This window comes from Labeo rohita, chromosome 6 (assembly GCF_022985175.1).
Source record: "Labeo rohita strain BAU-BD-2019 chromosome 6, IGBB_LRoh.1.0, whole genome shotgun sequence".
Taxonomy (NCBI): Eukaryota; Metazoa; Chordata; class Actinopteri; order Cypriniformes; family Cyprinidae; genus Labeo; species Labeo rohita.
Window position 1 is genome coordinate 33,371,736 of NC_066874.1, and position 12,249 is coordinate 33,383,984.

Here is a 12,249-nt window from a genome sequence, read left to right on the forward strand (position 1 = left end):
TTGTATTTTATCTGTTTTACTGTAAATCCACTTTTTTTCTGTTTATTTTCATACTATGGACGTGGACACAGAAAAACAAAACTGATATTTGAAAAGTTGTAAATGATTTTTACTGTATGCACAATATGTAACCACAAAATAAAAAAGGGAAACAAGTGGGGAAAAAGTGTTTTGCTCCCTTATTACTTTAATAGTAATAATAGTAAGAATATTTTAAAATATTAATATGTATAATAAAATCTATAAGTAAATATATATTAAATAAAAAAATAAATAACAAAGGTTTAAGCATAAATTGTTGTTTAAGAATAAATTTTTAAAAAATGTTTCTGTTTAATTTAATTGCATTTTTCTTTTTTTCTGAGCAAAAAAAAAAAAAAAATCATACATTTTTCCCTAATTTACAGAGGACACCCACTAAATTGTCATTCAGTGTAATCTTGTCAGGCATTTCTTTACAACAAAAAACTATTTATGACATATTAAAAGACAAATTATTTCACCCCAAATACTAATTTGTTGTAATTCTACATTTGTACAATTTGCCCATTTGTCAGTAAGAATTTTTTACTCATTTAGAACACAATAAAATTTAATATACTTCCTTATTATTTTATATTTTTTAATCTGTACAAGTCAGAGTAAGCATGTTGTTTGAATTTTTACATAAATATTGTTACACTGAATGACAATGTATTATTGTATAGTTATTTCAGCCAAATGTTGACATTCTCCAAATCTTATTTGAAACCTTAAAAGTAGACACTTTACTTCCATTAAATGTGCTTTGATCACTTTCGTAAATTTCTTTTGATGTGGACATCCTAACGTATTTGACCCATAATATGAAAAAAGTCTGAATTTGAATTGATATTTCATGCTTATTAGTAATAATGACACTTTTAATATTTTAAGATAAAATAATATTTATATCAATTAATCAATCTCAGATGTGACCCAGCACCACAAAACTAGTCATAAGGGTCAATTTTCTGAAATTAACTTTTTTACATCATCTGAAATCTGAATAAATAAGCTTTCCATTGATGTATGGTTTGTTATATCTGGCTGAGATACAGCTATTTGAAAATCGCCTTTAAAGTTGTTCAAATTAAGTTCTTAGCAATGCATATTACTAATCAAAAATTAAGTTTTGATATATTTACGATAGAAAATCTTCATAAAACATGATCTTTACATAACATCCTAATGATTTTTGACCTTCAATAATTTTGGCCCATTCAATGTATTTTGGGCTGTTGCTGCAAATATACCTGTGCTACTTAAGGTTTTGTGGTCCAGGGTCACAGATAATATGATTGTATACTGCCTAATATAAAAAATAGTACACACATTTTAAACAAAGCATTGTTTTCTTATGCAAAATATGTTTTTATTTTCTTTTTGATTTTGCGGTGAAATTTGAGCTTTGTGAGATTTGTGCCTTAAAAAACCCCCAAAGTAACAGTTTTCTATAACTGTTTATTCCACTTTACACAAGGCAAATGCCACTTGAAGAAGGAAACATGTGAATGAAATTAATTTATCTTTATTCTATTATAATAAGCCCAGAAGTAATCAACAATAAAACCTTATATACAAATTATAGCGAACAGAAGCGATTGTAAAGAGCACATGCAGGTCAGAGTGGCACATACAGTATATAGTATATCAACTTCAGCAACGTAACAAATATACATCAGTAACAAACCACATGAAGATCCAGGCACACGTCAGAGACACAGGAAGAAAAGAAGTCGGAAACTCACAGGACACTCAAATTCATAAGTTAATCATGTCGTTTAATTTAGTCCCAGTATAATTTGCTACAATAGTTTGGCTAATTTCATGGTTAGTTTACTTTTAAATCACTTCAGGGGGGTTTCCTTTACAATAAGTGGATTTGCAGTACTTTGTACTCAAGTGAGGGGTTAGTTTCTCTAAAGTTTTAGTACAATAGAATGCATCTGAATTTGAATGCATTTTAATTCAGCTAATATTTAATTATTCTTTTTATGTATGCTGCAATATTCAATCGATTTGGTAGGATATTGCAAGAAAAATATCAGTTTTGATTACATAAAATGATGTCAAATCTTACATCTTCACTTATGAATCTGATCTTTTTTCAATTTTCTGCTTTAATAAATCTAAAACTTATATTTTATGCTAAAATCTTATTTTTACACCCCTTTAAATTTTAAAATGGGTTGTTTCAGAACGGCTATGTTCAGAATACAATACTAACATTACAGCATACTGCACAGTTTACATTGTACACTGCCTAATATAAAAAATAGTACACATTATGCATTATGATAAACATTTCAAACAGTAGTATGCTGCATTACCGTCACATGACCTCTAGTTATCATCTCAAAAATAAAAACTTATTTTGCATTTTTAATCCAGTTTTGTGGGAATTGCTTTTACTTTTGGTCAGTCCAAAAAGATGAGATGTAAAAACTCAAGTCAAGTGCATTGCATTCTGGGATACCCATGTGCTGTGCTCCATTGTCGTCTTGTGTCTCTGTGAAAATACACATACTGTGCACAGTATATATACTGCAATCTGAAGAAATGAGCAGTGTGATAGTATGTTATTCCGAACACAGGCTTTCTGAATCAGTTGGTTGATGGGTCTTTGTTTTCAGTGCAGTGCCTTTGTAAAGAAAAGCGAGTGAATGAAAGAGCTGAGCCTCTCAGGTGGAGCACGAGAAAGAGACAAAAGCGTTTTTCTTGGATTGATTTGAAGCAAATGTTTCCAGTAAGATTGCTGTTCCCTGCTGATTGGTCCTGCAGTTCTTGGCTGGGTCATGTGATTCCTGTGGACCGCACACGTCTGAGGCGCAACGGGAGACGGCAGACGGGCGGGTGCTGCCCTCTAGAGGTAATCCAGCTCAAGTGCATGACTCAACGCCTCCAGATCCGCCCGGCACGTCACTCTCCAGAACGGCATGTTTTTCTGCGGGACGTTACAAAGCAAACTGTCAGTCATGATATTACAGAAAAAGTAATCATTTAATAGGTCATACATTTCTGTTTACATGTATGCACGTAAAGGTCTTTTAAAATACATACATATATATATATATATATATATATATATATGAAAAGTGTTTTAAAAATAAAGATTTGGGTAGATTTGAAATAAGGACTTTAATACATCATTCATGTTTGTTTAAATGGATTTAAATATATATAAAAAAGGTGATTTGAATTGTAATATGATAATTACAAAACCAGATTACGTAAAAAAAAAAAAAATTATAACAAATGCAATTTAATATAAATGTCATTTTTAAATATTTATATTTATATTTATATAAAAACTGAACATTAAAATATATTAAATTCCAATATAAAATATATTTTTATCATATAAATGATTTTAATAAAAATACTAAAGTACAAAATAAAATCATAATAGAATTAAATATAAATACACAATTTCAAAAGATATTTTAAAATAAGTAGTAAAATAACAAAGTATTTATTATTTAAAAAACAATAAGACTAATATTAAAATCTACTGAATTATAATATAACGTGCTAACTCTAATAAAAATGATTATAAAATAAAACTAGGATTATAACAAAAATAATTGAATATAAATAAATCACATTTAATATTTTATAAATATTGTAAAGTATGTTATTATTATTATTATTTTAAAATAGTAATAATATTGAATAATGTTTAAATGTAAAATATAAATCATCTTTAAAAATGTATGTATATATATATATATACATATATATGTATATATATATACACACACACACACACACACATATATATATATATATATATATATATATATATACATATATATATACACGCGCACACACACACACACACATATATATATATATATATTTTTTTTTTATGTGTAATGTTAGAATTCACAGCCTTTGTTAATAAAAATATGACATTGTACAGTAATAGCATGTTTCTCTAGACATGGAACCATAACAATACCAGTAATAATAAATTCCTTTATACCTTCTTGGCGACCGTCTCCTCCTCGACTCCATCCCCTACAACCACATACACAGCTCTCCGACCAAATCTTTGAGTCACACGCTCAAAGCAGCTTTCTTTACCTATAACAGACACATAATGTTAACAATTCTGTTTCTAGATCAGAAAAACTGTCTGAAATGCAGCGCTGGAAGAGGCAGCCAACCTGTTTTGGTGGCACTGTAGATGTTCTCAATGGGAAAAGCTGCTCCAAGACCATAGAGAAGCACTTTAGAGAGCGCTGGAATCAGCTGCGTGGTGGTGACCATCACGTTCACACAGTTCGGTCTGTGAAAGGGAACATATGTAAGTGAAAATGATTCTTAAATAGTACAGCCATAAAGGAATTTAGCAGAATTTCTCTGTAAAAATACACAGATTCAGAGCTTCGATGGAGGGGCAGATTTTAGTGAATAAAGGTTTAGATTTGTGTCTATTCCTTACGGAAGCTTATTTCTGCCATGGAATTAAAACTTTTTATCTCAGTACTCAGACTTTTTTTCAGAATTGTGAGATACTCAGTTGTGAAATACAACCTCAGAATTGCAAAATATATACCTAATTGTGAAATATGAACTCTTAACTGTGAAATATAGAATCAGAATTGAAAAAAACAAACAAAAAAAAAACAACAACATAATTGTGACATCGTGAAATCTAAATTCAGAATTGTGAGATATTAACTCATTTCTGAAATATAGTTAACTGTGAAATATAAACTCAGATTGAGATATAAAATGAAATATATATAAAAATTGATAATATAAATAATAATATAAAATATGAATAAGAATAATATAAAAAGAACTTTGAGACACAGAACCTTAATTGTGAGATATAAACTCAGAATTGCAAAATATTTGTGAAATGTCAACTCAGAACTGCGAAAAATAAACTTATAATTGTGAGATATAGGATCATAATTGTGAGGTAAAAAGTCATAATTGTGAGAAATAAACTTAGAATTACGAAATATGAACTCAGAATTGCAAATACTTCCAAGATAAACTCGGAATTGCAAAAAATAAATAATTGTGAGAGAATCGTAACTGCAAAAAAGACTCATAATTGCGAGGTATGAACACGATTATACGGGGTATAATTGTGAAATATAAACACATAATTGCAAACTATAACTCACAGATATAAACTCATAATTATGAAATACTGTATAAACTCAGAATTGTGAAATTTTTGCAAGATATAAACTCAGAATTATGAAATATAAACTTAGAATTGGAAAATAATTGCAAGATGTCAACTCAGAACTGTAAAAAATAAAATCATAATTTTGAGATATAGAATCACTATTGTAAAAAAGACTCGTAACTGTGAATAAAATAAAAACTCATAACTGTGAAATATAAACTCATAATTATGTGATATGAAATTGCTAAATATTTGCAAGATAAACTCAGAATTGCAAAAAATGAACTCATAATTGTGAGATAGAATCATAATTGCAAAAAAGACTCATATTTGCAAGGTATGAACTCAGTTGTGAAATATAAATTCAGAATTGCAAAATATAAACTCATAATTTTGAAATATAAACTCAGTTGTGAAATATAAAGCCAGTTGCAAAATATAAACTCATAATTCCAAAATATAACTCATTATTAAGAAATATAATCTCAGAATTGTGAAGTATGACTCATAATTGCAAGATATAAATTGTGAGAGATAAACTTGCAATTCTGAGAAAAAGAAGTTTGAATTGTGACAGGTTCTGATCACTACATAGGTTTCACTGTATGGAGGACAGCAGATAAACCTCACTTTTTTACTAAAAAAAGCGGTGAGACTGAAATATCTTCACATATTTGAAGTGCTATTAATCATCATCTGTCCGTATCATCAATCTTTCATGCTGACAGTGTGCTCCGCTCGCCAAAACCCATTATGCACGAGTGTTACAAAACTGCTGTAACTTGCCGTAAAATAAGTCTATTGTCGGAGGATTATTTCAGATTCAGTATCTGTGGCACACTGTTGATTACCACACAAAGTAGTTTCTGCTTTTGAACTCTACGGCACGCACGCGCGTCTTGTTTATTTAAGCTGGAGTATTCCTGTAATGAGCGGCTGTATTCTTGTATGTGTTCTGTCCTCACCTGGAGTTGATGAGAGCGAGGGCTTTGAGTGCCTGCGTCAGCCACAGATCCGTCAAAACCTCCATTTCCCGTCTTAGCTGAAGCCACTCTTCCCGCTTCGGACTGCCCAACAAACCTACAAAACATAACAGCGATGATGAACCATTCACAAAACCAAAGATCTAACTGAACATCTAACTGAAGGTTAATGCATGAAACGAATTCTTAAATTATGCTTCCCGAAAATCCAAAAATAACAGGAAGAAATGTCACAAGCTGGCCATGAATTACACAGATTTTACAGCGTTGTTTGGCAAAAAGCAAAGCAGAGTAACAGTAATATGATGTACAATAAAATAATTTAGTTTATTCTAAATACTTTAATATTAAATCATATTTAATAATAATTTCTTACAATACAAGCACTTATTTTCTGGTGTTTAATTTATTATTTTATTTTATTTAAAACAAGAAAATATTTTTTCTAATATAATGTACAATAAATAATCTGGTTTATTCTCAATAATTTAATATTCAATCATATTTAATAATCATTTCTTGAACTATAAGCACTTATGTTCTGGTGTATTTTATTTTATTATTTTAATAAAACAAGAAAAAAAAACTAAATTCTTTCTAATATGAAGTACAATAATATTTAATTTAATAATTTATTTATTCGTTAATTTTATTTAATTTAAAACAAGAAAAATAATCAACATTTTTTCTTTTTGTTATTTGAAGGTCAAATTATACATGCATCGTAAATGTTTTCAAAGAACTGAAAATCCGTAATAAAATAAAAATATTATTTTCTTTTACGTTTTTACCTATTACATATTTAATGTATGAGGACATCACAATTTACAGCTGTTCCTCATTGTGAATTTGTTTTTAATTGTCTATTTATTTAGTAAAATCCCACAGGGCCAAAAGAAGCTAATAGCTGAAACACCCAATTCGTATTTATATAAATACATTTAATTAAATATCAAACATGTCCGTATCGCATATATAAATAAAATATATTAATATTAATTGTAATCAATAAAGTAATTAATTGCATACAATACTAAAAAACAATAAAATGCTCTTAAACTACATTCCTGCAATATTATTATTATTTCTTGCTACTGTCAATAATAATAATAATTATTACTATTATTTTAGATTTTTTATTATAGTTTTGCACCTGGTAGTAGTTCTTCAGTCCAACTGTGCAGTGTTTACAGTTGATGTACTAATTTGGAAGTCAACAGACTTGCGGCTACAGGTGTGTGTACTTCAGCTATTTTACAACGGCTTCCAGCATGGTTCGACCAATCGGATTCGAGAACAGGTAGTGTCTGTTTTGTACTAGTCATTTCAGGCCCTAATTATACTTGGTTGTGAAATCAGGGGTGTCGAATGCTGCGGTGTTCTCTTCTCACCTCCTACATTGTTCTTGTAGGTGTTGTAGATCTCTTTGACTCTGCGATAGCGGAAGGCGAGTTTCCTCATCCAGTCGACCCCGCCGTGAACACCTGAGCCCAAGCAGAGCGTGCCTCCACCTGCTGGGCTCTGGAAGCCATCCGTGCCAAAGTTATACGTGCTGCAAGTACAGACACACACGCACGGTCAGCTTTAGATCCGCTCGACACCACCAAACACTGTTTCTCCTGACACGCTCCTAAAAGTTTGACTGATGTCCGTCGTAAAATGTCTGGAAGCAGAGCGAGAGTCTGCCTACAGACAGTGATAAGAAACTATAAGGTTTAATAACCAGCGTGTCAGCATGCCGTTATGGTAAAGATATAGCTCACCTAAAAATGAAAATTGTACCATTTATTTATTCATCCTCTTGTAATTCCACATTTAATAAAGAAAAAAAAGGTTTTTGCTCCTTTTTCATATAGCATTAGTTCATATTAAATACATGTAAAAAAATTGCCAGTAAATTTTAATAAAATATTATTTTCTAAAATAAATGTAAATATATAATATTCCTACTGCTTTTTTTTTTTTTTTTACAGAAAATATATAGAAAAATATAATGGAATAAATAATAATAATCATAAGATATTAATAAATAAGATAAAACAATAAAAGATTTTAAAATAGACTTTTTAAAAACTGCTTTCATATAGCAACAGTTCTCCGTAGTAAATAAATAAATACATTTCAGTAACTGAACAATGCAATCTATGATTTATTAAATATTTTTGTTTTGATTTATTTTCATAAAAAAAAAAATGTAAATAATAAATATTTGATAAATCATAGATTGCATATATGGTACTTTTTTGTATTTGCATTTTTGTACTTTTGTAGTTTGTTTTTATATTCCTGCTGCTTTTTCATATAGCATCAGTTCATAGTAAGTAAATATATATATAGTAAATAAATAAAAATATTAAATAGATTGAACACAATTCAGTAAAATGAAATATGTTTATAAACTGCTTTTATAGTACTTGTGGAGCTTTTTAAAAAATATTCCTTTATCATATTGGATCAGTTCATAGTAATTAATAAAATTTTTTTTTAATAAATTCAGTAAACTTAAATATTTTCAATAAAATCAATAAAATATTTTAAATGAATTAAAATAAAAGATAGAAAATTATATAAACTGCTTTTTGGAGTATTAATGTGGGTTTGGAATAACAGAAATTTCACTTTCAGAGGACTATTTCTTTAATAACTCTGTAGACATGCTCTTAAACGTGTGATTAATGTCCATCATAAAACATCTGGAAGCGGAGCGAGGGCTTGCCTCGAAACTATGATAAAAACCAAAAACGTTTAATACTCAATATGTCAGCGGCATGAAGAACAGGAACCGTTTACAGCACATAATATCTGTTTTATTGAAAATGCTCATATTGTTGCTCAATTGGCTAAATGAAGGAAAGTCATACTCTACCTCAAGTCCTGCCCATTGTCATCCGAGGCCACATCATCGATGTGAACTTGGTCACATTCCTGGGAAATGAAAGGAAAGCAGATACGCATGAGGCGGATATACGTTACAGCCGTGTAAAGTGATGTACTGTGTATAGACAGGTTCACCCGCCGCTGAGCCTCGGGGAACGATGGTGAGAGCGAGAGTGAAATATTAAAAAAGACGAGCAACAAAAAAGCGAAATCAGGCCACCGAGACCCAAGACATCCAGGCGCCTTGTACTCCGGAGGGTAAAATATCAGAAAGATGGCAGACTTAACCTGATATTGGACGTTAATTAACGCTTTTGTCTTGGCTGGGTTTGCATGTACGACTGCCAATATACACTAATTGCGGTGGGTGATGCATAAGCTGAACATCTGCTCTTTTCTTGAGATCATTATCTAGCTTCGTAAAACAATTACTCAGCCTTCAGCACTGACAAAACACATTCATAATCTGCTGTTGTTTTTCATATTTTCGCAGACATGACTGGACACGTCATGTTTAGCTACATAATATCATGTTGCCGACCTCCCACTGACTTTTATTGTTTTTAAATTAATGTAATTATAACTAGATTTTCTCATTTTTCTTTCTTTCTTTTTTTTCCCCCCTCAGGATAAATTATTTCATGAATAAATGAAAGATTTAAAACAATCACGATAATATAATAAGACTAAATCAATATATATATATATATATATATATATATATATATTATTTTTATTATAACATTATAAATATCTTTGGTATCACTTTTAATAAATGTAATATGTCCTTGCTAAATACAAATATTATTTTATTAAAAAAAAACAAAAAAAACCCTTTTCAATCATTTTAATTTAACACAGTTGCAATAATAGAATAATATGATATAACAGAACTATCAATAATATTAATCATTAATATTAATCAATACTAATATAATAGAAATCAATAAACGATTAAAACAAATATATATTATTTACTAAACAATACACACTGCACACTGCATTTATTTATTTATTTATTTATTGTGTTTTTTCAGGAGTTTCGATTAATTTAAAAATAACATCTAGAAATAAAAAAAATAAATTAATATATATATATATATATATATATACACTAAACAATACACACTGCTTTTATTATTTTTTTTCACTGTTGTTTTTTAAGGGTTTTTGATTAATAAAATGCAAAATAACAGCATTTGTTTAAAATAGATTAAAATAGATTATATATTTTTCCTATCACTTTAAATGTATTAATATTTAATTAATCATTTATTACTTTATTTTAATTTATTAATCAACAATGTGTCTTTTCTGAATAAAAATGAATAAAAGCTGAATTAAAACTGTAATTTCTTTAATTTCTACATTTTTTTCCTGGATTTTTCATGAAATTATATGTGTGTATGTGTATATATATATATATATATATATATATATATTTTACTTTTTTCTTTGGGGGGGGGAGGGAGGGTATACATATATATGTATATATATATTCCAAAAAAACAAAACAAAACACCTTTCAATCACTAATTTAATCTGCTGCTCAGATACCTTCTCTACCAAACATCAATTTTTCTCTGAATATTTCTAGTAAAAATCAATTATTAAAAAAAAAAAAACAATAATAAAATCAATAATATAATAAAATAGTTCCACTGCTAGGTCACAAATTTGCTTTTCACTCTTGAATTATTCTGCTGTTCTCTACTAGACATTAATTTCATTTCTCTGATTAATTAAAGTGTTAAATGATCAAGTTAGGCCATTAATCACATGTATTTCTAAGCTGTTGACCCCTGTGCAGTTATTTTGCCCGCGGCGGCTTTCTGTTTCCCAGCTGACACGTCTGAATAGACTGAACTCTCAGTGTTTGAATGCTGAATGATGCTTTGGACTATTTGAGGGCAATTACAGGGAAAACAGAACAAGAGGGAAGCGGGCCGTCATTAAAACCTGCTCAAGAAATAATGGGGTGTGTGCCCTCCACCCCTGGGCTGTTGTTCCTCCCCAGGACAAATTTTCTTTTCAGTGGCAGCCACACACCCCTAATTAAGACCTCAGATGCTGTCAGGGTTTCTGCAGCACCTCCTCAAAAGCTTTTAGAGAATCTAATCCCTTCTTTCTTCATGCAGAGGGCAAACCGAGGTCTTTCACACACTGACTCTGCATATACTGTCAGGTCATGGAATGTTCAACAAACACTTTACTGCATAAACTCTACTGCATTTTAAATAACTAATACATATTTCATAACACCCATGAATATGTATTTTATAAGTCTTCTCTCTTCATCAAGGCTGCATTTATTTGATCATATTTATTTGAAATGGAACTTTTCTAACATTATAAATATATTGAGTGTCACTTTTGATCAATTTATTGCATCTCTGCTAAATTAAATTAATTAAATTCTTTAAAAATGTTTTGAAAACCTTTAAGCAGTAGTTTTTTTTTAATATATTTAGTCTTCATGATGAATTATTTAGCTGTTTCTTTGCATATTTGTGACAAACAGCAGAACCAGTTTTTACAGCTGTCACAAAAGCATGAGGACACATTATGTTTTGTTCCTCATATTTTGGTCTGGGTGGCTTCATGTGAGGAATATTACATGCATGTGTCACCACATGGAGGTCTTAAAAAAAAAAAAAAAAAACAGCAGGAACTGGTTTAAATATGATAATGCAGCAGAGACTACTGCTGTCTTAATGGCAGCTGAAAGCGGCATCAAATTAGCAAAAATAATTAACAAATAAAAACACGAGGGATGGAAAATACATAGAGGGTTATGATTGACAGGTGTTTTACTAGAGAATCTAAAAGGAGCAGATTCCTACCAATAAGAAAATTTTGTTATCTGGCTCTCTGGAACACTTGATTCTGATTGGCCAATTGCAACATTCTGCAATCAATTTATTTATTTATTTATTTTTATTTTTACTTTTTATGTTTTTTAATTGATCGTCAGCATTAGTGCTAGTTTTGTGTATGTTATTATTTGTTAAAGTTGTTATCTGACTATTCATACCTTTTTTATCAGAAATGCGAGCTTACATCTTGTAATTTTTTTTTTTTTCTCAAAATTTTTTTAATCACACAATTCTGAGAATTTTTCTCAGAATTGTGAGTTTATCTTGCATTTGCAAGTTTAAAAAAAGTTGTAAACTCTGGAAATTCGGAAAAAAGTTTTTGACTTTTGCAATTTTGACT

General features: G+C 29.5%; 1 protein-coding gene across 3 annotated transcripts in view; it reads right to left on the bottom strand.

Moving 5' to 3' along the window:
* Nucleotides 1-1,533: 1,533 nt before the first annotated feature.
* eya2 (EYA transcriptional coactivator and phosphatase 2) overlaps nt 1,534-12,249 on the bottom strand; it is a 35,700-nt gene continuing 24,984 nt past the window's right edge. For all 3 annotated transcript variants that reach the window (XM_051113242.1, XM_051113243.1, XM_051113240.1), the window contains exons 11-16: nt 9,023-9,081; nt 7,548-7,708; nt 6,139-6,253; nt 4,191-4,312; nt 4,007-4,107; nt 1,534-2,965 (exon numbers count right to left, since the gene is read on the bottom strand). In XM_051113242.1, the coding sequence (XP_050969199.1) occupies nt 2,885-2,965; nt 4,007-4,107; nt 4,191-4,312; nt 6,139-6,253; nt 7,548-7,708; nt 9,023-9,081 (639 nt within the window). In that variant the 3' untranslated portion in view covers nt 1,534-2,884. The remainder of the gene's footprint in view (nt 2,966-4,006; nt 4,108-4,190; nt 4,313-6,138; nt 6,254-7,547; nt 7,709-9,022; nt 9,082-12,249) is intronic.